We start from the raw sequence: 26,831 nt of genomic DNA, 5'->3' as shown, positions 1-26,831 counted from the left end.
ATTCCTTGTTTTTTAGATTTTACTTTTGAACATGTAAATGTATTATTATAAAAGAAAAATTTTAAATTTAAAAAGTCATTCCTAAAAATTAAAAGTAAAATGCAACCAGTTTGAAGTATATGCATTCATCAAAGAGAAATTATTTTAAGTAACTTTAAAACATAGCAATTTTTCTGTTCATCCTTTGTGAGATATACCCCAAGAAGAAAAAGAAGTGCAAAAACTGTATGTTTTCAATAAATAGCCTGATTGTTGGTGGTAATGATGAAAATGGTATTTTGTAACTGCTATGTGTGTAGTGTTTGATAAAACAAATTATTACGTTGCTGTCATTGAGAAGAGATAAATTTGGCAGGGGAGAAAGAAGATATAAATGTAATACTGATGAGATTATACAGTAATTCCATAGATCCAAATTTGAATTGGAAGTATCAGTATAAACTCATGAATTATTTTATTTTTTAGGAAAGAAAAATATTTTTCCTAGCTTCATCCACTGAAAAGTCCTAAAAATAAAAACAATAGCTAATAAAGTAACATTATGTAAGCTAGACTTTACCTCCCACTAAAAGGAATCAGGGCCTGGAACTTTCTGTGATACCAAAATGCAAACAAGCTATCAAACACTACTTGAAGAGTCTCCCTCTAGCTAATAATGGGACAATTTGAACATCAGTAAGAATAATAAACTACAATGGGTTTCAAAATATACCTTTAAGCTCATGATTTCATAATAATACTATAAAAATACTCATTGATCATTTTTGGAGGATGCCTTGAAACTGGCAAATAAAGAGAAAGAATTAACCTTTTGTCCTTTTCCCATGTAAAATATTATAATTTTTATGGTTATCAAGTGTGATCACATTGTTGATGAGGAGAGATTTCTCTTTATGGAAGGATTCCAGCTAATACATGAAAAGAAATAAAAGAATTAGAGTATCATCATTTTGTAACTTTTAACGAATTAAAGGGTCATCAGTGGCTGCTAATATATCAAAGAGGCCTCTCGACCAGGCATAGGTGCCTTCTGGTAGTATACACCAGACACATGAAATACTACTGTCAAAAACATTTTTAAAAGAGTCAAACTGGAATCTGATAAAGCCTTTAGATCTGACTAACAATACAGGGAACAGATGAACATGTTAAATATCCCCATGGAGACACAATAAATAAAATCCAAATTGTGTGAAATTCTAAATCAATGCTGTCCAAAGAAGTATATTGCAAGTCACATATGTAATGTAAGGTTTTCTAGTAGCCCCGTTAAGAAGAAAACAAGTGAGGGGCGCCTCGGTGGCTCAGCTGGTTAAGTGTCTGACTTTTGGTTTCAGCTCAGGTCACGATCTCACAGTATGTGAGTTCAAGCCATGCACTGGGGACTCTCTCTCTCTCCCTCTCTCTGCCCCTCCCCTGCTCATGCTCTCTCTTTCTCTCTCTCAGAATAAAGTAAATAAATAAATAACATAAAAGAAAACAAGTGAAATTATTTTAAATAATACATTCAGACTAGTGCACATATAATTTCAATGTGCAATCAATGTAAAAATTATTAATGAGATTCTATCTTTTGTATTAAGTCTTTGAAGTGATGTGCATCTTAAATTGACAGCATATCTCAGTTTGGATTAGTTACATTTCATGTGCTCAAAAGCCACATGTGGCTAGTGGCTACTGTATTAGACAACACAGTTCTAAAGTAGAAATAACGTGGTTTTTCAATGAATTATTACAAGGGGGAAAAAGAGGGGGGGGACCTCTAGCCTAAAAGTGACCTAAGAGACAACAGTAAGTAATCATAACATGTGAATCAATTGGGGAAACAAATACCAACTCCACATTTGATATTAAGGCTTTCTGCTGATTTTTTAGCTGTAACCATGATAGTATATATAACATTAAAACACATCTTTTATAGATATATAATGAGATATTTATAGATAAATTATATAATGTCTTGTATATGCTTCAAAATAATTAGTGAGAGAGGGTAAGATTACAAATGAAACATGATTATTATCCATGGTCCAATAATTGTTGGGAGGCAGGCAACAGGCGCAAATGGATTCATGTATATGTATAGTGCATAATATTTGTCAGGTACTGATCTAATAAGGGCTTGTTACATAATGACTGAATCCTCACAATAAGGAAGGTGCTAGTAAGAAAAGTGAGGCATGAACTAATATAACACTGTATGTTAACTCTACTGGAATTCAAATTAAGAACTTAATAAAAAATTAAATATATACCTTAGGGAACTAGAAAAGGAAGAGTGAACTAATTTTTTTTTTTAAAGGGACACTTCACCAAGGTAATGACCCTCCTGTTCATTTTTTTAATGTTTCTTCATTTTTGAGAGAGAGAGAGAGAGAGAGAGAGAGAGAGAGAGAGAGAAGCAGAGCGTGAGCAGGGGAAGGACAGAGACAGGAGACACAGAATCCAAAGCAGGCTCCAGGCTCCGAGCTGTAAGCACAGAGCCCGATGTGGGGCTCAAACCCACAAACCGTGAGATCATGACCCACGTTGGCGCTCAACCGACTGAGCCACCCAGGTGCCCCAAACTAAAATTTTTTTTAAAGCAGAAGGAAATAATAAATATTAGAATCGAGATAAACCAAACAGAGAATAGAAAAACAATAGAGAAAATCAACTAATGCAAAAGTCAGTTCTTTGAAAAGATAACAATTACAAAGCCCTTAGGTAGACTGACTAAGAAAAAAGAGAAGACTCAAATTACTAAAATCAGGAATGAAAAAGGAGACATTACTACTGACCTTACAGAAATAAAAGGATTATAAAAGAATATACTATGAACAACTGTATGCCAACAAATTAGAAAAATCTAGATAAAATGGGCAGATTCCTAGGAAGACACAAACTACCAAAAGTGACTCAAGAAGACATAGAAAATATGAAAATTATAATTAAACTTCCCACGAATAAACACCCAGGTTCAAGTGGCTTCAGTGAATTCCACCAGACATTTCAAGAAGAATTAACACCAATCTTTCACTAACTCTTCCAAAAAACACAAGGAAACATTCTCAACTCATTCTGTAAGGCCAGTATTACCACAATAAGACAAATGTAGAATTTAAGGAAGAGCGAGACAGAATTAATTCAGTCTGATTCAGTTTGAAAACAGCAACAAAGAAAACATAATATATGCCATAGCCAAATGGGATTTATCCCATGTGTACAAAGTTCATTTAATATCTTAAAGTCAGTCAAGGTAATACACCATATTAATAAAGAAAACCCACACAATGATGTTAATAGACCCAACTAAGTATGTGACAAAACCCAACAAACTAGAAATAGAAGCAAACTTCGTCAACATGATAGAGACCATTTGTGAAAACCCAAATCAAACATCATAATAGTGAATGGCCATATGCATTCCCTCTGTGATCATAAACCTCACAAAGATGTCCCCTCTCCTCACTTCTATTCAACATTATACTATAAGTTTTAGCAAGAGAAACTAGAGAAGAAAAAGAAATATGAGGTATCCAGATTGGAAAGGAAGAAGTAAATTTCTATTTGGAAATGACATAATCTCCACTTACAGATGATATTATGTTGCATATAGAAAACCCAACAAAAATCCACACACATGCCCATGCAAAAACAAAAACAAAAACAAAAACTAAAACCCTTCTAGAACTAAATAAACTAGTTCAGCAAGGTTCAGGACACAAGATCAATATACGTTAAGTCAACCATTTCTATACACTAGCAATGAACATTCCAAAAAAGAAATTAAGAAAAAAATCCATTTAAAATAGCAAAAAGAATAAAACACCTAGGAATGAATTTAACAAAAGATATGCACGACACATACACTGAAAATGACAAAACATCACTGAAAGAAACTGAAGAATACCTAAATGGGAAAACATTCCATATTCTTATTATAAAACTTAATATTAAGACTTTAATATTTCCCAAATTGATCAACAGATTCAATACACGTGCTATGAAAATTCTTTTTTTTTTAATTAAAAAACTTTTTTTTAATGCTTATTTATTTTTGAGACACAGAGAGCGAGTGGGGAGGGGCAGAGAGAGAGGGAGACACAGAATCTGAAGGAGGTTCCAGGCTCTGAGCTGTCAGCACAGAGCCTGATGCGGGGCTCGAACCCACGGACCATCAGTTCATGACCTAAGCTCAGGTGGGACGCCCAACCGATGAAGCCACCCAGGCGCCCCTGAAAATTCTATTTGCAACTTTTGCAGATATGGGAATGTTAAAAATTATCACTGAAAAACTGGTTTTACTAGAATTAAAGTTAAATAAAACTAAGTTAAATAAAACTAAGTTCAGTACTTATCAACAGGATGTAGAATTTAAGAAAGAGCCACACAGAATTACTCTTCTGTCAGGGATTTCCTGTCAGAAGAACAAAAATAAACTATATGAATTATTCACCAGGTCAAAAATAATGGCACTTTCCTATAGTTCATGACTCAAAGTCTGAAACTATTAATATTTTTACCTTAAAAAAATTTTTTTTTTTTTAAATTTTTTTTTTTTCCCCAACGTTTATTTATTTTTGGGACAGAGAGAGACAGAGCATGAACGGGGGAGGGGCAGAGAGAGAGGGAGACACAGAATCGGAAACAGGCTCCAGGCTCCGAGCCATCAGCCCAGAGCCTGACGCGGGGCTCGAACTCACGGACCGCGAGATCGTGACCTGGCTGAAGTCGGACGCTTAACCGACTGCGCCACCCAGGCGCCCCTTTACCTTAAAAATTTTAAGTCTAAACTATCATATGTTAAAGGACAATTTTAAGGATGATTGGCCCAGTACTAAATTAAAAAAAAAAAACCTATGTAAAAATTATGTGTACGACTGAGTGTCAGAATGTATTTTCTCCTAAAAGCAAAAAGAAAAGCCCAGTTTTACACAAAACATTCTTAGAATAAAACCAACTTTCAAAGTATAATTTAAAAAAACTTCAAAACGTAATTCTAAAAAAAAGGAGCTGAACTTCTACATAATTAAAAAAAAACAAAAAACCACGATTATCTATAAGAGAGGAGGCAAGAATGGGAAAAAGACTGTCTCTTCAAAAAAAATGGTGTTGGGAAAACTGGACAGCTACATATGAAAGAATGAAACTGGACCACTTTCTTATACCATACACAAAAATAAAGAAAAACTGAATTAAAGACCTAAATGTAAGACCTGAAACCATAAAACATAGGGCTTAGCAACAGTTTTCTGGATCTGTCTCCTGAGGCAAGAGAAACCAAAGCAAAAATAAACAACTGGGACTACAGGAAACTAAAAGTGTTTGCATAGCCAAAGAAACCATCAACACAAAAAGGCAACCTGCTGAGGGGCCCTGCCTGGTTCAGTCAGTGGAGCTTGTAACTCTTGACTTCAGATCGTGAGTTCAAGCCCCAGATTGGGCATAGAGTTTACCTGCAAAAATTAAAAAAAGAAAAAAGGCAACCAAATGAATGGGAGAAGGTATCTGCAAATGATTTATCTGAGAAAGGGTTAATATCCAAAATCTAGAAAGAATTCACACAACTCAATAACAAAAAAACAAATAATCTAATTAAAAAGGGCAGGTGACCTGAATGAACATTTTCCCAAAGAGAACATGTGGTCAACAAAAAAAATGCAAATCAAAATCACAATGAGATACAGCTGTCAAAGTGGCTTTAAAATAAAAAAGACAAGAAATAATAAGAATTGGCAAGGGTGTGGAGAAAAGGAGTCACTTGTGTATACTGTTGATGGGAATGCAAACTGGTGTAGCTGCTATGGAAAACAGTGTGGAGGTTCCTCAAAAAATTCAAACTAGAATTACTATATGATCCAGTAATTCCACCACTGGGTTGTTGCCCAAAGAAAATAAAAACACTCATTCAAAAAGATAAACGCACCCCTATAATTATTGTAGCAATATTTACAATAGCTAAGATATAGAAGCAACACAAGTGTCTACTGATAGATAAATGGATAAAGAAGATGTGGTATGTACACATGTACACACACACACACACACACACACACACACACACACACTGAACTACTACTCAGCCATAAGAAAGAAAAAACAAAAACAAAACCTTGTCATTCCTGACAACATTGATGGACCTAGAGGTTATTATGCTAAGTGAAATAAATCAAAGATAAATATATGATTTCACTTATAAGTGGAATCTAAAAAAGAAAACAAAAGAACAAAAAACAGAAACAGACTCCTAAATACAGAGAACAAAATGGTGGTTGTTGGGGGGGGTGTGTGAGAGGATGGGTGAAATAGGTGAAGGGGATTAAGAGGTACAAACTTCCAGTTATAAAATAAACGACAGAGATGAAAAGTATAGCACAGAGAGTATAGTCGATAACATTGTAATAACTTTGTATGGTAACAGACAGTAACTACACTTATTGCCATGAGCACTGTGTGAGTTATCCAATCACTATGCTGTACAACTGAAACTAATATAATACTGTATGTCAACTATACTTCAAAAAAAAATTTTTTTTTAATTTAACCCCTGTAATTCTAAAAGTATTGTCAACACATGCCAAAGATTTACTTAAGTCATTAATGAGAGATCAGCTGCCTGACAAACCTGGTTCAAAGGAGACACAAAAACAGCTGTCTACTGACTGCAGAAAAAAGAATGCTGGAATAAGACCGCAAAATTAGTTAGAAACCTGGTGAATGTCCTACAAGGACAATAAAACCATAAATTTGGGGGTTATTTTTTCTCCAAGGTAAAATAACTTGCAAATTTTCAATGTTCTGGATATTAACCAACAGTAACTAGTACATCAAACAACGTAACTCTCCGGGCTATGTCAGGTGACTCTTACACAGGCTGGTTAGACAATGGTTTAATGCGACACTGAAAGGGCATACATTTACCTTTGCCTTATTTCTAAGTTTTAGATAACTTTTTTTATTTCATACATTTCTGACTTTGGTATTTTCTGGAAAAATCAGCTGAATTCTATACTCATGAATAAGAAAGTCAGCTTAATATAATGAATTAAAAAACCTAAACCAATTTAAACACACCTTAAATAGCTCCACTGATGTTCATGTATTCTTGATATTTTTAATGGTGGTGAGTCTCACGATGCAAAGCAAGAATCAGAGCATGTGATATAGGATACTTTATCATCAGTACTTACAATGTGACCTGCCACATTAGGGCTGCCACCAAGGGAAATGAAATCCGTCAAACTGATGCGGCCAGCCCTGGGGTTACTACAGCTATCAAGCAAGATGATATTCACTGCAAACTTGCAAGGCACTAGGAACATTAAGAACCAGGCACAGTAAAAGAGGCACTTTATTCCCCTCATGTAACATGTTAGGCATTACCTTTTCCAATTCTGGTTCTTCAGCCTGAAGGTGAAGGTCTTCATCTGGCTTGGAAACTTCAGGATTCTGAAGGGATACAGGATACGATCACTCAGTGATAGGCTGCTGATGACTCACAGCAGAGCCTCAAGTACCAACGGTCCACTGTGGATGTGGCATACATGGGATGATCCCTTTTATTGTTTGATTTAGGGCTGAAATTAACAGGGTGGCCCCTTTTATTGGTTAATTTAGTGCTGAAATTACCGTCCCACAGTAACATCCAGTCATCTTCTTCAACTTTGTTTGAGACAATGACAAACACAAGACTGAGAAAGATACAACCGCATAGTTTTTAAAGGAGGCTTCCAACAAAGAACCTATTGTAACAAAAAAAATAGATTTATAGTAAGAGGCCTTCAGATCCTACATAATTTTCCCTTTTCATATAGAGTTGAAATGTATTTCTCAGAAAGTATCTATCTTAAGAATAGTATTCAAAACCTACTAACACTATGTACTTTGTACAGTTGAAAATCATTTCAGTGTTGTGGGGGGTCAGGGGGAACGTCTTGTAGTTACTCAGGTAGCATTTCAGGGACTTCTCACTACATTATTTTCTTAACCTTATAAGCTGTATCCCTACGAGGGCCTGATTTTATAAATGAGATGGTATTTTACTACCTCTTTCGATTAGTACTTATGATTTTAGGTTTTGTGTGTGCCATTTAAAAAAACTATGGATATGGGGCGCCTGGGTGGCGCAGTCGGTTAAGCGTCCGACTTCAGCCAGGTCACGATCTCGCGGTCCGTGAGTTCGAGCCCCGCGTCGGGCTCTGGGCTGATGGCTCGGAGCCTGGAGCCTGTTTCCGACTCTGTGTCTCCCTCTCTCTCTGCCCCTCCCCCGTTCATGCTCTGTCTCTCTCTGTCCCAAAAATAAATAAACGTTGAAAAAAAAAAATTAAAAAAAAAAAAAATAAAAAAACTATGGATAATAAAACTACTGAAAGTCCATTGAGAAAAACTGTTATCTTATTTCTGCCCTTCCAAGTTCTTATCTAAAAAATAAAAACATTCAGCTTCCAGAAAATTAATGATGTGAACATCAACCTCTGGTAATTAGGGATGGGTCTGACCATGTCAATACTAGACAAATATTTCAGATATGCTGATCAAGTGTAACATTTTGGTTTTTATTTATCTTTTCAAGAGCATGTTTTAAGGACTGTTTACATGTTATACATCCTGGCTATAAAGAGTGAAAGGTCACTACTATAGGTTACCGCAGATCACGACTAGACAAATTGTATTTGTTGGTATTACCTTTCTTCGGAATCTATTTCAAAAAGTCACTGCTAAGACACGGATTGTACCTCACTGACACCCACCTCAAACACACACACCATACATATATATATATATACTTAAATGTCTTCAGGGAAACATTAAAAGATTCAGCTTCAATATCTAATTTCCAGTACTATCTTCCATGCTTTCCAGCTGGAATCACTAGCTCACCCCACTGTTCTCTTGCCCTTAAACTCCCTTCTCACCTGAAGTACCCTTCTAAATACTTTACGACAACTTAAATCCCACTTGTGAGTACTACCTAAGTCTAACTGTCCTCATGAGCTTTCTGTGACCAGTTTTGCCCATACTAATGCCCATTTCTTTTCTTACATAGCACTCATCATGTTTATCATACAGCTAAGCATCATTAGCAAAATTCCTAGCAATAGATGCAGGAACTATCATTCACCTAAACAAATTATGTAACTATTTCTTTTGTAGGCCTTACCTCAATGAGACTGTAAGCACCCTACAGCCAAGCTCTGTGTCTTAAACATCTTCTTTCTCTCCATGTCATCTATTAAACTTGGTCACTTCTTAATGGGTAGAAAAGAGGAGATCACTGAGAGTGGGCACAAGGGGAACGGTCCCTCTTAATTAAGAGGGTGTGGGTGTGTCTGTGTGTGTACATACTTTCCCCAAAATTTCCTAAGCAATATTTCCAATTTAAAATATTTGATTCTTTTACCCCACAAATAACTGAAATTTCCTGGGAACAATACAAATTTAACATCAAAAGTAAATTTCCTAGACTGTTTATAAAAAAATAGCAAAAGTATTTTTTGAAAGATCATGTGTCTTGATATTTGGTTCCATATGTAGAGTGAAACTTCTTACAGATTACAAGCTTCACTATGATAAACCCAATTTTCATGGGGGAAACCATCTGATTCAGTTACCAGAAGGGGTCTGGGCGAGATACAGAAGTCACAGAATTCAGGAAAAATAGACATGCTCTTAAACCAAGATGCAGGTCAGCACTAGAGGAAACCCCAACTTACCAGAGGTCCAACAGAGAAAACCACAGCAGCCATAATCTCTTCCTCTGTGTTCCCCTCTCTGCCGAGAGTGGGGTCCTGCAAAGACATGGCTGAGAAAGAGAAATAAGCAATGAAAATCAATCCTGCCTTGGAAATCTCAGAATTACCTCATTGGAATCCTGACATTACAAGGAAGCATGACTAAAGGACACAAGATTAACCCCCAAGATCAGTGAGAAAAAAAAGATCCTTGCTCCTGGATATTGTGACATTTTTAATACCATTAAATGTAGTCACAACTAGTAGGCCAGACATTGTACGAGGATCTTTTAAAATACAAGTGGGATTCATTTCTGGGCTGCAGGGCTGGTTCAATATTCTCAAATCAATCAATGTGATACAGCACATTACCAGAAGAAAGGATAAAAACCATATGATCCTGTCAATAGATGCAGGAAAAGCATTTGACAAAATACAGCATCCTTTCCTAATAAAAACCCTCAAGAAAGTCAGGAAAGAAGGAACATACCTTAACATCGTAAAAGCCATATATGAAAGACCCACAGCTAATATCATCCTTAATGGGGAAAAACTAAGAGCTTTCCCCTGAGATCACGAACACGAGAGGAATGTCCGCTTTTGCCACTTTTGTTTAACATAGTGTTGGAAGTCCTAGCCTCAGCAATCAGACAACAAAATGAAATAAAAGGCATCCAGATTGGCAAAGGAGTTAAACTTTCACTTTTTGCAGATGACATGATATTCTTCATGCAAAACCGGAAAGACTCCACCCCAAAACTGCTAGAACTAATACATGAATTCAGCAAAGTCACAAGATATAAAATCGATGTACAGAAATCAAGTTGCATTTCTATTTGCCAATAATGAAGCAACAGAAAGAGATATCAAGGAACTGATCTCATTTACAATTGCACCAAGAACCATAAAATACTTAGGAATAAACCTAACCAAAGAGGTAAAAGATCTGTACACTGAAAACTATAGAAAGCTTATGCAAGAAACTGAAGACACAAAGAAATGGGAAAACATTCCATGGTCATGGATTAGAAGAACAAATATTGTTAAAATGTTGACACTACCCAAAGCAATCTACACATTCAATGCAATCCCAATCAAAATAGCACCAACATTCTTCTCAGAGCTAGAACAAACAATCCTAAAATATGTATGAAACCACTGAAGACCCCAAATAGCCAACGTAATGTTGAAAAAGAAAACTAAAGCTGGAGGCATCACAATCCTGGCTGGACCTTAGCCTGTACTACAAAGGTGAAATCATCAAGACAGTACGGTATTTGGCACAAAAACAGACACATGGAAAAGAACAGACCAATGGAATAGAACAGAGAACCCAGAATTGGACCCACAAATGTATGGCCAACTAATCTTCGACAAAGCATGAAAGAGTATCCAATAGAAAAAAAGTGTCTCTTTAGCAAATGGTGCTGGGAGAACTGGACAGCAACACGCAGAAGAATGAAACTGGACCACTTTCTTGCAATTCAAAATGGATGAAAGACCTAAATGCGAGACAAGAAACTATCAAAATCCTAGAAAACAGGCAACAATCTCTTTGCCCTCAGCCGCAACAACTTCTTACTTGACACATCTCCAAAGGTAAGGGAAATAAAAGCAAAATTGAACTACTGGGACCTCATCAAGATAAAAAGCTTCTGCAGAGCAAAGGAAACAATCAACAAAATTAAAGGCAACCAACGGAATGGGAGAAGATATCTGTAAATGACGTATCAGATAAAGGGTTAGTATCCAAAATCTATGAAGACTTACCAAACTCAACATCCGAAAAACAAATAATCCAGTGAAGAAATGGGCAAAAGACATGAATAGACACTTCTAAAAAGAAGACATCCAAATGGCCAACAGACACGTGAAAAAATGCTCAACATCACTCGTCATCAGGGAAATGCAAATCAAAATCACATTGAGACACCACCTCACACTAATGAGAGTGGCTAAAATTAAAACCTTAGGAAACAACAGACATTGATGAGGATGTGGAAATAGGGGAACCCTCTTGCATTATTGGTGGGAATGCAAACTAGTGCAGCCATTCTGGGAAACAGCATGCAGGTTCCTCAAAAAATTAAAAATAGAATTACTCTACAACCCAGCAATGCACTACTAGGAATTTATCCAAAGGATACAGGAGTGATGATTCATAGGGCCACATGTATCCCAGTGTTTATAGCAGCACTATCAACAATAACCAAATTATGGAAAGAGACCACATGTCCATCAATTGATGAATGGATGAAGATGTGGTGTATATATGTATACACACATACATACAATAGAATACTACTTGGCAACAAAAAAGAATGAAATCTTGCCATTTGAAACAATGTGGATGAAACTGGAGGGTATTATGCTAAATGAAATAAGTCAGAGAAAGACAGATAACATATGCTTTCACTCATAGGAGGAGGTTGAGAAACTTAACAGAAGATCATGGGAGAAGGGAAGGAAAAAATAGCTACAGAGAGGGACGTAAACCATAAGAGACTCTTAAATACAGAGAACAACCTGAGGGTTGATGGGGGTTGGGGACCCAGGAGGTGGGGAAAATGGGTGACTGAGGAGAGCATTTTTTGGGATGAGCACTGGGTATTGTAGGTAAATGATGAATCATGGAAATCTACTCCCAAAGCCAAGAGCATGCTGTATACACTGTATGTTAGCTAACTTGACAATAAAAAAAAAAAATAATAAAATATCTTTTCTTTTAAAAAAATATTTAGGGGCGCCTGGGTGGCGCAGTCGGTTAAGCGTCCGACTTCAGCCAGGTCACGATCTCGCAGTCCGTGAGTTCGAGCCCCGCGTCAGGCTCTGGGCTGATGGCTCAGAGCCTGGAGCCTGTTTCCGATTCTGTGTCTCCCTCCCCCGTTCATGCTCTGTCTCTCTCTGTCCCAAAAAAAAATAAACGTTGAAAAAAAAAATTAAAAAAAAAATTTATTTACTTTTTATTGAGTAAACTCTACCCCCAACATTGGGCTTGAACTCAATGACCCCGAGATCAAGAGTTGCATGCTGTACTGAGCCAGCCAGGTTCCCCTAAAAATACCTTTTTGTTAGAACTTCACATCAACCCAATGGTAATTATATTTCCACTCCACTGTGAAGAAAATGAGGCTTAGAAAAACTACACAATTTACCTGAGGCCATATATGACCTCAAATCAGTCTAACTCCAATGCTCACACCTTTTCCACTAAATCAATTTGCTGTGTGATGTGAAAAAAAAAATAATTCAATCTTCCTTTGCCACAATCATCGACTCATCTAAAAATGAACCACTTTGGGGCACCTGGGTGGCTCAATCAGCCTAAGTGTCCAACACTTGATTTCAGCTCAGGTCATAATCTTGTGGCTCATGAGTTTGAGCCCTGTATCAAGCTCTGCACTGATGGCACAGAGCCTGCTTGGGACTCTCTCTCTTCCTCTCTCTCTGCCCCTCAGCCGTTTGCTCTCTTTGTCTCTCTTGAAATGAATAGATACACTTAAAAATTTTTTTTAAAAGAATATGCATCCAAGAGGTTTGTATTCACAAGCGTAGTCTGAAGAACAGCAGCATGAACATTACTGGGGAGGTTGTGAAAGATACAAAATCTGAGGTTCAACTACAGAACCTACTGAATCAGAATGAGCTTTTTCATAAGATCCCTAGTTGATTCATATGCCACACATGAAATCTGAAGGCAATATGGATCTAAAAAAGATCATGCCAACAAATTAGACAAGCTAGAAGAAACAAGTAATTTCCTAAAAAATGTGATCTACTAAGACAGAATCGTGAAGACTGAGAAAATCTGACGGCCGATTACTAGTAAGGAGATGGAATCAATAATAAAAAATCTCCCCCAAAAAACAAAGTCCAGGACTAGGTAGGTTCATTGCTGAATTCTATCAAACATTTAAGAAGAATTAATACCAACTGTTCTCAAACTCTTTGAAAAAACAGAGGAAAGAATACTTCCAAACTGATTTTACAAGGCTAGCATTACCTGGATTCCAAATCCAGGCAAGCACACAAGAAAAGAAAATTAGAGGTCAATAGCCCTGTTGAACACAGATGCAAAATTCCTCAACAAAATAGTAGCAAACTCAATTCAACAATATAGCAAAAGGATCATACACAATGACCAACTGGGATTTATTCCAGTGATGCAAGGATGGTTCAATATCTGCAAGGCAATCAATGTGATACACCACATTAACAAAATGAAGAATAAAAATCGTATGATCATCTCAGCAGACGCAGAAAAAGCATTTGGCAAAATTCAACATCTGTTATGATAAAAACTGTCAACAAAGGGGGTATAGAGAGGACATAATGCAACATAATAAAGGCAATATATGACAAGCCCACAGCTAACACACTTAATGGTGAAATGATAAAACTTTTTCTAAGATCAGGAACAGAGCAAGACAAGGATGTCCATTGTCATCATTTATACTCAGCATGACATTGGAAGTCTTGGCTAGAGAAATTAGGCAAGAAAAAGATATAAAAAGCATCCAAATTGGAAAAGAACTGTCGCTATTTGCAGATGGCATAATATTATATATAGAAAGTCCTAAAGACTCTCCCAAAAAACTGTTGAATAAACAAATCCAGTAAATTTTCAGGACACAAAATCAACTTATAAAAATCAGCTGTGTTTCTACACACTAACAATGAACTGTAAGAAAGAGAAATTAAGTAAATAATCCCATTTACAATTGTATCAAAAAAGAATAAAATACCTAGGAATAAATTTAACCAAGGAGGTGAAAGATCTATACATAAGATTTAACCATAAGACACTAAATGGAAAAATACTCTGTGCTCGTGCATTGGAAGAACCGATATTGTTAAAATGTTCATACTACCCAAAGCAATTTACAGATTTAATGCAATCCCTATAAAAATACCAACATTTTTCACAAAACTAGAATAATACCTAAAATTGCCTTAAATGTTTCTCAAAAATAGTACTGCATTTTCCCAACACACACACACACACACACACACACACACACACTCACAATAGTACTACATTTCCCAGCAACTTCACTTCTGGGCATTTACATACAGGAAACAAAAACACTAATTCAAAAAGATATCCACACCCATGGGTTCACTGTAGCATTAATTACAAAAGCCAAGGAATGGAAGTGTTTGTTGACAGATGAATGGGTAATGTGAGACACAGATACACGACTATTATTCATCCATAAAAAAAGAAGGAAATCTTGCCATTTGTGAAAACATGGATGCACCAAGAGAGCATTATGCTAGGTGAAACAAGTCAGACAGATGTAAACAAGTATGACCTCACTCTTATGTGGAATATAACAAAACAAAACAAAACCTAAACTTGAACTCATAGGTTCAGAAAACAGATTGGTGGTTGCCAGAGGCAGGGATCAACAGTGGCAAGAAGGTGGTCAAAAGCTATAAACTTCCACTTATAAAATAAGCAAGTCCTGGAGATGTAATATATATAATGGTGACTAAAGTTCATAATAATACTGTATTGTATATCTTAAGTTGATAAGAGAGTAAATCTTAAAAGTTCTCATCACAAGAAAAGAATTTGTAACTAGGTGTGGTGATGGACGTTAACTAGATTTGTGGTGATCACTTTGCAATATATACACATATTGAACCACGCTGTATGGCATGTTGTATGCCTGAAACTAATATAATATGGCAATTATATCTCAATTAAAAAATGAAGTAATAAGTATATTTGTGGATTAAAAAAAGAACGAAAGAAAGCTCTCACTACAAATACACACACACACTAAAACAGATCATTATGTCAGGATACATTCCAAAATATTCAAGCCACAATTCACAACAACAACAAAAAGAAAATGAAGACACCTAAATTTGGGACTGGCAGTGCAATTTAAACACACTGTTTGGTATGACAACATATAATAGCATTCATCAAAGTTGGTGGAAAGAAGAAGAATAGCACACATACAGAATATAATAAAAAGAAAAAGAAACAATGAATATGGTTAACAGAGAAAGGCCACAGGTTTATGATGAGACAGAAAGGTACAAATAATAAAAAGTAAGGGAATACTTATCTACAAATATGACTTAGCTGACCGGTAGCGAATCAAAAAAACAAATATATGCAACCTGATGGCTAGATATATGACCATCCACTAAGCCAGTAGAGACACCTAGGCACCGTTTCCCTTCCCGGCCCCCTTCTTAAATGAGGATGCGACCTTGCTGATGCTGAGTCTGGTTCAAGAACCAGGTGTGCCTGATAAATGAGATTTCCTTACACCCAATGGTACAGATTGTTAATATAAATTCATCCAACATGGTAATAGCAGTTTCATGTATAAAAAAGGGCAGTGACATACCAAGTTCTGAAACCCTACTTTGTGCAAAATGTGTTACCAGCAGTTGCATGGACCCTCAGTTAGGGACTCTGTTATGATTAATAAGCATGCTCAGTGTCCTCCTGTCCTGAATGAACACCTTACTTCACATAAGATTGAGGAGCTTTGGCTTAATAAACAGCAGAACGTTATTAACCTAATCTTAAAGTTTGTGCCAATCAGCTCATCCGAAATGATACTTGCAATAATTAACCAGTATCTTCTGAAAAACAAGAACTGTATAAAGCATGGCTGTTACAAATTCTAGAGATGAAATTAAAATAAATATGGAGTATACTGGAACATATTCAAAAGTTATTTTCAAGTATTCAAGGAGCATTTGCTAATATTAATCATATACTGCAAAGACTACTGACAATAAAGAAAATCTCAATCAAAAACAAGAAACTGAATAAATGACATTCTCTAACCATGATGTGGTAGAATTACAAACATAAGTCTGAAGGGAGGAAGGGAAAAACTCAATCACCAGGGAATGAAAATAAAATAAACCCTCCTGAATACCTATTAAGTCTAAGAGAGAACTTTAATTGCCAGTGAATTAGAAAGTGAGAGAATAATAGATTAAAAACTCATTGATTCCTGCCAAAACTTTAAAAAGATAAAATTTATATCCCTAAAGACATTCAACTAACATTAAAAAATGTTTTTAATGTTTATTTATATTTTGACAGCGAGAGAGAGACAGAGACAGAGACAGCACGAGCGGGGGAGGGGCAGAGAGATGGAGACAGAATCTGAAGGAGGCTCCAGGCTCCACACTGTCAGCACAGAGCCCGACGTGGGGCTCGAACTCACGAACCTTGAGATCATGACCTGAGCTGAAGTTGGATGCTTAACTCACTGAGAGACCCAGGTGCCCCACAACTAACATGTTTTTAAAGAATAAAAATATTAAACATCTAATGAAATAAGAAAAATAATTTACAAGCAAACCATAAGGAAGAAATAATAAGGAAACTAATAAATTAGAAAACAAAACAGCTGAGAACGGAAGGAGGTGATTCTCTAAATAATGAACATATAAGCCACTGGCTAAAGAAGAAAAAATACCAATAAACCAAAAATAGAAACAAGAAAGGGGCTATAACATATAAATCATCTTAAAACTGTAGGTCAATAAAAATAAAATTTTCCAAAGAACAATTTTTGTTAAAAAATATTCTAAGACTGACTCAAGCAGCAGAAAACTTTAGGCAGGCCAATGCAGTAGCGACTGCTAATTGCCTTTCAACATCCAGTCTCCCCTTCTCCTTGACAAAGGTTTGAAATCTCAGCTGGCCACAAGGCCACCCAACTACAGACATTTCCCAGCCACCTTGCAGGCAGGTGTGCCCAGGTCAGTAAATTATAACAAACGGGATTTGAATAAAAGGGGTGATATCACATCTTTTTCTTTTTTTAAAGGAGTTTTAGTTTATTTTTTTAAAGTTTACTTATTTATCTGGAGAGAGAGAGAGCATACGTGTGTCAGCAGGGGAGGGGCAGAGGGAGAAGGAGAGCGAGAATCCCAAGCAGGCTCTGCACTACCAGCATGGAGCCCAGCAAGGAGCCCAACATGGACCCCCAACGCGGAACACAATGAAGGGCTCGAACACCCGAACTGTGAGATCGTGACTTGAGCCGAAATCAAGAGTCTGACGCTTAACCAAATGAGCCACCCAAGTGCCCCCAGGTGACATCACATCTTTACCAGGGAGCTGTCTGTCCTCCAGTTCTTTGTTCCCTACCCCCCCAACCCCTGCAAAAGGCTTGCAATGCAACAGTATGAAAGTGAGCCAGCTTCTACCATAGGAAAGACAACAGCCCCTAGGAGGTGCTGAAGCAAAAAGAGGAATGGAACCTGGGTTTCTAGATGACCTAATGCCATAGAGCTGCCTACCCCTACCCACCCTTATCACTGCCAGTCACCTGAAAATTCAGACTTTTATGAGAAGGAAATAGTCTTTCTTGGGGTGCCTGGGTGGCTCAGTCAGTTGAACATCTTACTCTTGATGTAACAAAAAAAATTTTTTTTTAATATTTATTATTAAGAGACAGAGAGACACAGAGCGTGAGCAGGGGAGGGGTAGAGAGAGGAGGAGACATAGAATCCAAAGCAGGCTCTAGGCTATGAGCTGTCAGCACAGAGCCCGACGTGGGGTTCAAACTCACAAACTGTGAGATCATGACCTGAGCCGACGTCGGTCACCTGACCAACTGAGCCACCCAGGCGCCCCTGACTCTTGATTTTTATAGTTAAGTCTCAGAGTTAATAAAAGTGCTTTTCCCATACTTCAGTGTTTCTCTACCTTATTTTAGGTCATGGGTTCCTTTGCAAATCTAATGAAGATGATTTTTTCCCCAGAAAACTCCTACATATAATTAGAAAACTCCCACATCTTAAATCTGATGCAAAAAGCTCATTAAAAAGGAAATTCTGGGGGCACCTGGGTGGCTCAGTTGGTTGAGCATCTGACTCTTGATTTCAGTTCAGGTCATGATCTCAAGATTTGCAGGACTGAGCCCCGAATAAGGCTCTGTGCTCCCAGTGCCTGGGATTCTTGCTCTCCCTCTCTCTCTGCCCCTCCCCTGCTCATGCTCTCTCTCAAAGTAAGAGAAGAAAAAAAAGGAAATTCTGGGACGCCTGGCTGGTTCAGTCGGTAGAGTGTGTGACTCTTGATCACAGGGTCGAGAGTTCAAGCCCCACCTTGGGTGTAGAGATCACTGAAAAAAAATCTTAAAAAAAAAAAAAAAAGGAAATTCCTCAGCTCCATCCAAGATCTGATCACCATCTCTAGGTATGAGACACAGAAATCTACATTGTCAACAAGCACCTCAAACATTTACCTTGATAAATATTGTTCTAAAGCAAACTAATTCCTCACCCCAAATTAAATACTCTTCTTTTTAAAAATTTTTTTCAACGTTTGTTTGTTTTTTATTTAGAGACAGAGCATGAGTGGGGAGGGGCAGAGTGAGAGAGAGGGAGACACAGAATTCCAAGCAGGTTCCAGGCTTTGAGTTGTCAGCACAGAGCCCGATGCAGGCCTCTGCGGGGCTCAAATTTACGAATAGTGAGATCATGACCCGAGCCTGAAGTGGGATGCAAAACCGACTGAACCACCCAGGCATCCCATAGATTTTTAAAGATTAATGAACGCCTCCTTGGCAATATGCCATATAGATAATGCTAGTCAAATACGTTTAATACCAAACCGGGCAATAAGCATCTGTTTAAATTTTATAATCAGAATAGCCAACGCTATTTAATCGAGATCAGCTTGATCTCTATTGTGTAAAAAAGAACGCATAGAGAAAAAGACAGCAAGTCAACAAACGGAAGTCCACTGTGACCTCGGAGACCTGGGCCTGTGATGTTTACACTCCTACTTTTCTACACTTTCCAAGTAGACAATAAGAGGTATGTATATATCCATAGGAGTCTGGTGTAGTAATAAAGTTCCAGAGTGGCTGTCCACCTCCCCCCCGGTTCTAACCTTGGTTTAGCTACTGTAGAAATGTGTCCATTGGCAAAATCATTTGAGCACACGTTATTAGCGAATGAGGCTTACCGCACTGTTTCTCCTTTCACCTCTGCCATTACGCAGAAGATATCTAATCCAGGCCGACATTTCTCCATAGTCGTAATTGCCTAGATATTTTTTTCCGGATAGTGTCCCTGTCTGTCTTCCCAAGCACTGCGCAAGTATCAAAGACTTGAAAAATGTCACTTGCTGTGGGTCCTCAGCTAGCTTTGTTATTTTAAAATAACGAAGGGGTCCATGTTCTTGTTGAGAACTTCAGCGCCACGGACCAATCCAGCATTTCCCAGCCAAAGCAATAATGCCATTATCAGGTCTGGGAGAGACAGGTGATTTGAAAGTGATTCCGTGAAATGCCATAAAATGAGACGGGGCGGGGGGAGGGGGGGAAGCTGCCTCGGTTACCGAAAGGACAGGAGTTCATCCACCTGTCAGGCCATCAGGTGTGAAATCGCTCCATCCCTGCGGGTTCAGAAGCCAGGACGGAGACTGTCCTTCCTCCAGCCTCGCCCTTTTTCCCTAAGTGCCCATCCGGGGTCCCCCCACTTCCTCCATCAAAGGTGCGGGGCTGGGAAGAGGCGGAAAGTCAGGTCAGAGGCCAGCAGGCCCTAGTCGAACCCTACTAAGCCTACGGCCGCGCCCCGTGCACCCCAACCCCAGCGCCGCGCCCGCCGCCGAGGGCACCGCCAGCCCCGGAGCCAAGCCTGGGGGAGACCGCGCCGACAGCCAGGCAGGAGGCCCAGCCCCAGTCGCCTCTCGAGTGGGCGTGTCGGCTCAGGGACAGGGGCTCTGGAGGGAACGGCCCCGCCCCGGACGCCGCCAGGAGCCCAGCGCCGAGGGAGGGGCGGCGGGGAACCGGGGCCCGGCGCCCGGGGCAACGAGTACCTGGCTGCCGAACTGAGGACAACTGAGGGCACTCGCAGAGCAGGGCGGGAACGCTTCCAGCAATGGCGCCGGCTTGGCGGGGCCGGCCGCCAGGCAAGACAATGCGCTTGCGCGGCCGGGGCGCCAGAACTCCAGCGCCCAGAATCCTCAGCGCCAGAGCTTTTTTTTTTTTCTTCCATTTTTCCCCCTCCCCCCTTTTCTCTCTTGTCTGCGTTTAAGCGGGAATGGGCTGTGTTTGTCGACAATTTGGGTGACCTAAAAAAATCCGATCAAATCGAACAAACTTGTATTGAGAGGCCGCGACTACCTGTCAAGCGCTACCATCAGGTACGAGCGACGCAAAAAAGAATGACGCCAGCTCTTGCCACTGACCATTTCAGTGTGGCTGAAGGCCCAGTCATTGATAGAAGATACGGGCCTTTTGAAAATTAGCGAAAACCTCGGATGCCGGTGGAGTTGGTGAGCGCGTGTGCACCCTTGTGCTTGTCTTTCAAGTTCTTGACTGAAGAATCCATGATGCCTTCCTTATAATCTCTGGTTCTTTGAACTAGAGCTTCCTTCCTCAGCGCATCCAAATCGTAATAGTAAAATAATAAAAACAAAAGTTTAACTAATATTGAGATTGATATTAATCTAAATAGACATTTATTTTTCCAAGTTTTTTTTTTAATTTTTTTTTTCAACGTTTATTTATTTTTGGGATAGAGACAGAGCATGAACGGGGGAGGGGCAGAGAGAGAGGGAGACAGAATCGGAAACAGGCTCCAGGCTCTGAGCCACCGGCCCACAGCCCGACGTGGGGCTCGAACTCACGGACCGCGAGATCGTGACCTGGCTGAAGTCGGACACTTAACCGACTGTGCCACCCAGGCGCCCCTTCCAAGTTTTTATATTGAGGTTATTATATCTCAGATTATAATATATATATATTATAAGGCGTGTTTTCCTTTGCCTCAATTCCGTGGTGTTAATACTAGGAGGCCATATTTTCTATAGTGAAACAGATTCCATTGGGGCTGTAGAGCAGTTTCCCTCAATGACACCGTTTCCTTCCTAACCCGCCCCTACGCTCTGTGACTTGGATTCTCTGCTGCTTTGTTTGTGTGTGAGGCCCACCATGGTGAGCCCCTGCCTATGGGGATCTGCAGGGAAATATAAATCTCCGTGAAGCAACCCTGTAAAGGGGGGCTCTTGGGATCGCAAACAGCCAATGGATACCTTTGGAGGAAATATGACATAACCCAGGGACTCTTGAACTGTGAAAGGAAAAAAATGTAAGCGGGAGATCAAACTACTAGAGATAATATGATAGCTGAAATGAAAAAAAAAAAAAATTGGATGAAGAGCAGATTCGACACTGCAAAAGAGAAGAATCACGCATTCAAAGGCATAAAAATAGAAACTGCCCAGAATGAAACACAGAGAGAAAATAGAGAATGAATGGAGCACCGGAGAGTTATAGTGTAATTAGAATCCTAGAAGGAAAGGAGAGAGTGAGGGATGACTGAATATGTTTGTTTCCCCCCTTTTTAAAATTTATTTATTTATTTATTTTTCAACGTTTTATTTATTTTTGGGACAGAGAGAGACAGAGCATGAACGGGGGAGGGGCAGAGAGAGAGGGAGACACACAATCCGAAGCAGGCTCCAGGCTCTGAGCCATCAGCCCAGAGCCCGACGCAGGGCTCGAACTCACAGACCGCCAGATCGTGACCTGGCTGAAGTCGGACGCTTAACCGAATGCGCCACCCAGGCGCCCCCCCCCCCTTTTTAAATTTAAATTTTAGTTAGAATAATGACTAGAAACTTTCAAAGTTTGATGAAAATTATAACCCCACACATCCAAGAAGCTCAGTGAAGTTCAAAGATGTGAAAAAATCACACCAAGGCACATCATAATCAAATTGTTACAAACCACTAATAAAGGAAAATCTTAAAAACAGAGGAGAAAAGGTCTTTTATTTACTGGGTTCTAAGATAATTACTTTTCACCAGGATAAAAAAAAAAAAAAAAAAAAAAAGAAAAGGAAGAAAGAAAAAAAGAAAAGGAAGAAAGAAAAAAAGCAAGCAAGCCAGAGGACAATGGAGCACTTTTAAAGTACTGAAAGAAAGCAGAGGGGTACCTGGGTGGCTCAGTCCATTAAGCTTCTGACTTTGTGGTTCATGAGTTTGAGCCCTGGGTCAGGCTTGGTGCTGATAGCCTAGAGCCTGGAGCCTGCTTCAGATTCTGTGTCTCTCCCTCTCTCTGCCTCTCCCCAACTCATTCTCTCTCTCTCTCAAAAATAAATAAAAACATTAAAAAAAAAGGAAAAAGAAAAAAAAAAACAAAACCCTGTCAGCCCAGAAATTTATACCCATTAAAACAGTGTCATATATGAAGGTGAACAGATAATGGGCTGAGATGGAATAGGCATGCTTCTCCCTGTATCCCCCATTAATTATAGCTAAAAACCCTTGATATTGTATAGATAAAACAAATATAAGAAGACTCTGAAATTTGGACCAAAGGCAGCGTCTGACTTCAGCTCAGGTCACAATCTCGCGGTCTGTGAGTTCGAGCCCCGCGTTGGGCTCTGGGCTGATGGCTCAGAGCCTGGAGCCTGTTTCCGATTCTGTGTCTCCCTCTCTCTCTGCCCCTCCCCCGTTCATGCTCTGTCTCTCTCTGTCTCAAAAATAAATAAACGTTAAAAAAAATTAAAAAGAAAATAAATTAGTTCTTGGCCTAATGCAAACTACAGCTGCCTTTAGGCATAATGTAGCAAAAAAAAATCTTGTATGTGCTGGGCATTACCACGATGTTCAGTTATTGACTTAATATGGTTCCTAAGAGCTTAGAGAAAGCAATACTGAAGATGATTTTATTCATTTATTTTTTAATGTTTATTTTTCAGAGAGAGAGAAACAGAGCATGAGTGGGGGAGTGGCAGAGAGAGAGGGAGACATAGAATCCGAAGCAGGCTGCAGGCTCTGAGCTGTCAGCACAGAGCCCGATGTGGGGCTCAAACTCACAAACTGCGAGATCACGACCTGAGCTAAAGTCAGATACCTAACCAACTGAGCCACCCAGGTGCCCCAAGATTCACTTATTCTTAACATCTTATTCTTTTTGTGTTATCATGTACCCTCTCTATATATACATATTTTTTTTCTGAATCATTTGAGAGCAAATTGCATGCATTATGCTTTTATACCTCTACATACTTCAATGTGCATTTCCCAATAATAAGGATATTATTTTACATAACCATGGTATAGTTATCAACTTCAATAAATTTAACATGGATGTAATACTTTTATCCACTCTACTGCTTGTATTGCACTTTTGAAAAACGGAACCAATATGTCCTTCGTAGTATTTTTTCTCCTGCGTAGGATCCAGTTAAGGATAATATATTGTATATAGTCATCACGTCTTTAGTTCTTAACCTGGAACAGGGATTCCACCTTTCTTTGTCTTCTATGTCAGTAACATTTTTAAAGAATGCAATCTTTAAAAAAATTTTTTTAACCTTTATTTATTTTTGAAATACAGACAGAGCATGAGTGGGAGAGGGGCAGAGAGGGAGGGAGACAGAATCTGAAGCAGGCTCCAGGCTCTGAGCTGTCACCACAGAGCCCAACATGGGGCTTGAACGCACAAACCATGAGATCATGACCTGAGCTGAAGTCGGGCACTTAACTGGCTAAGCCACCCAGGTGCCCCAATCTTTTGTTGCCAATAGTCCTCATTTTGAGGTTTGTTGAATGTTTCCTCATGATTGGATTCCAGTTACGCATTCTCTAATATTACATAAATTATGTTGTGTCCCCATGGTATCACGTCTGAGGCACACAATTGCCATCTGCCACTTGTTCAATATATTAATTTTGATCATGTAATCAGGGTGCTTCCCATATAGTAGTATAAAATTATGAGTATATAATTTTTTCCCTTGCAATTGCCAATTGTAACAAGCAATTTATGGAGAAGATACTTTAATACTATGTAAATATCCTGTTCCTCATCACACTTTCCCCTTTTGGATTTACCATCCATTGATGATTCTTGTCTGACCAATCTTGATCGTCATGGCTGCAAAATGATGATTTTCCAGTGTCACATTTACCAGTTTGCACTGGGCATTCTACTGCAAGCAAGGGCCTCTGCTCTCCCTTGTTTATTTACCTCTTTCTTCCTTCTTCCCTCCCTTCTTTCCTTTCTTCCTTCCTTCCTATCTGAGAGAGAGAGAGATTCTAGTGAACTCCTGTGGTAAACGATATTTCACATGTTATCACGACTCACTGCAGGGGGTATTGGGCATGTCCTGTGTGACTCTAGTGCCAAGAGAACTCTTGGAAGCTTATTCCTTGTTTTCTCCAGACTTTGTCCCACGCACCTTTTCCCTTTACCAATTTTGCTTTGTATCCTTTCACTGTAATAAATCACAGCCACAAGTATGGCAATATGCTGAACCCTGTTAATCCTTCTAGCCAATCATGGAGGCTGGGGGTCATGTTGGGGACCCCCCCCCAGACATATATAAAAGAGAATGGCATGTTGCTTCTGTTTTTCAAGAGAAAAAGTAATTTTTCCTTTTAAAAAAATGTTTAATGCTTATTTATTTTTGAGAGACAGCGGGGGAGAGAGAGTGAGCACGAGAGGGGCAGAGAGGGAGACAGAATCCAAAGCAGGATCCGGGCTCTGACCTGTCAGTACAGAGCCTGACTCGAACCCACGAACCGCAAGAACATGACCTGAGCCGAAGTCAGAAGCTTAAATGACTGAGCCACCCAGCTGCCGCACAAATACTTTTTTCTTAGAGTCTGGTTGTTCTAAGATGTGAAAAGATAGTAAGAGACAAAATTAGAGTGGATACAGTAAGTTTTAGAAGGTCTGAGGAAAAGTGAACTTTATTTGTTGTACTTTATAATGGCTGCAAATACTGAAAAGAAGCAATAAAATGTGTTAGAATTTTGACAAAAACTGGCTTGATTTTGATGGGTTTATTCATTATATGTTTGCAAAATCTTTGATTCTATTTTTTTAAGTAAACTCTACCCCCAATGTGGGACTCAAAGTTATGACCCCGAGATCAAGAGTCACATGCTCCATTGACCGAACCAGCCAGGTGCCCCCAAAATCTTTAACTCTAAATATTATGTTTATATAACATCAGAGTTTGGTTATATCCTTGTGTCAGTGATAGTCCGCTCTTAACAAGAGGAGGTGAAAAATCATTCTTAACTTTCTGCATAATCTGTCCACGTACTACAGATTCAGTCTCTCACCAGAATTATGTTTTGTGCTTTGTGCTAACTTTGTCATACTCTTGATTTAAAAAAGATAAACAGGCCCCAAATAGTCCTTTACCTAGGAGCCTGTGATATGGCACCCACAAAAGGAGAAATGCAAGAAATATTTAGGTTTGTTTGGTATGTTTCATAGTTATTAATTAGCTGAGAATTATTGTTGACAGCTGCTCAGCTTATGGGAAGAGATACCAAATAAAAGAGAATATAAGCCTTCTTGAGACTGACTTGATACAAATATGTTATTAAGATAAGTATGTTTCAGAGGTTGTCACTTTATTTATGGTTGAAATCCCTGGAGATGGTCCTCATGGCCCTTAATATGTTCTTAACCTCTGGGGAAACACTAATCAACTCCTTGAAAGACTCATGTATTATACACCAAGAAAGGATTTTATTCTCCTCTATTGAGATATTGTTGGTTACTGTAATAAATTAAGCAGGGCTAGCCAGTCTGATTCTGAATAAGTGGTTTATGCTTTCCTTTCTTCCTTGTCTGAAGGTTCTTCTATAAGCTACAAGCCAGAAACGGAGTCTTTAAAAAAAGAAGGAAGATGTAAACATTCCGTGGAAATAACCTCACCGGATATCAGCTACCGCTGCTTCAAAGAACAGACTCAAGGGTGCACACTTCCAAGCCAAAGCTGACGTTGCTTAGAGAACTGTCAGATTTCCGGGATTCTGTTTTTTTGGTTTTGTTTTTGTTTTTTTTGTCTGGAAGCAGATTACTTCATGAGATCAGACTGTTAACCGACGATTCAGTGGAGGACAAAGAGTTAATTGAGGAGGAATGAACGACCTGTTAGATGAAATATACTTGTGATTATCTGTTTAGAGCATTTTGGTAATTTAAAAAATATTCTATCTGATAGACATATGAGGAAGCCCTTTCTCTTCTTGATCTGTTTCTAACGCTCAATTTAGTAGACTGTGCCTTTGCAAATGGAAATAAAATATCCCTTAAAGTGTGAAAATTTAAAGCTTAAATGGGATTTTGTTCTCATTATCAC

At 38.7% G+C, this 26,831-nt stretch overlaps 2 protein-coding genes across 10 annotated transcripts in view; both read right to left on the bottom strand.

Moving 5' to 3' along the window:
- ZNF624 (zinc finger protein 624) overlaps positions 1-20,648 on the bottom strand; it is a 36,029-nt gene extending 15,381 nt beyond the window's left edge. For 2 of the 9 annotated variants that reach the window (XM_086686095.1, XM_086686096.1), the window contains exons 1-4: positions 20,533-20,553; positions 9,696-9,784; positions 9,143-9,230; positions 7,366-7,431 (exon numbers count right to left, since the gene is read on the bottom strand). Coding sequence is in view for 6 of the 9 variants with exons in the window: in XM_086686091.1 (XP_086542217.1) it covers positions 7,366-7,431; positions 9,696-9,782 (153 nt within the window). In the remaining 3 variants the exon portion in view is untranslated. Of the gene's footprint in view, positions 1-808; positions 2,392-7,365; positions 7,432-7,611; positions 7,674-9,142; positions 9,231-9,695; positions 9,785-19,677 lie in introns of those variants that run through there. The other 7 variants (XM_086686089.1, XM_086686093.1, XM_086686092.1 and 4 more) reach the window with 6 other exon arrangements.
- Positions 20,649-24,028: 3,380 nt separating this feature from the next.
- Positions 24,029-26,831, bottom strand: part of ZNF286A (zinc finger protein 286A) — a 29,724-nt gene continuing 26,921 nt past the window's right edge. The window contains exon 8 of the transcript XR_015243875.1: positions 24,029-26,620. The gene's annotated coding sequence lies outside the window, so the exon portion shown is untranslated. The remainder of the gene's footprint in view (positions 26,621-26,831) is intronic.

The sequence above is a fragment of the Puma concolor genome, chromosome E1, assembly GCF_028749965.1.
Source record: "Puma concolor isolate L17-30 chromosome E1, mPumCon1.1.hap2, whole genome shotgun sequence".
NCBI lineage: Eukaryota > Metazoa > Chordata > Mammalia > Carnivora > Felidae > Puma > Puma concolor.
The sequence above is the reverse complement of the archived record's forward strand: the minus strand, read 5'-3'. Positions and strand labels throughout refer to the sequence as shown.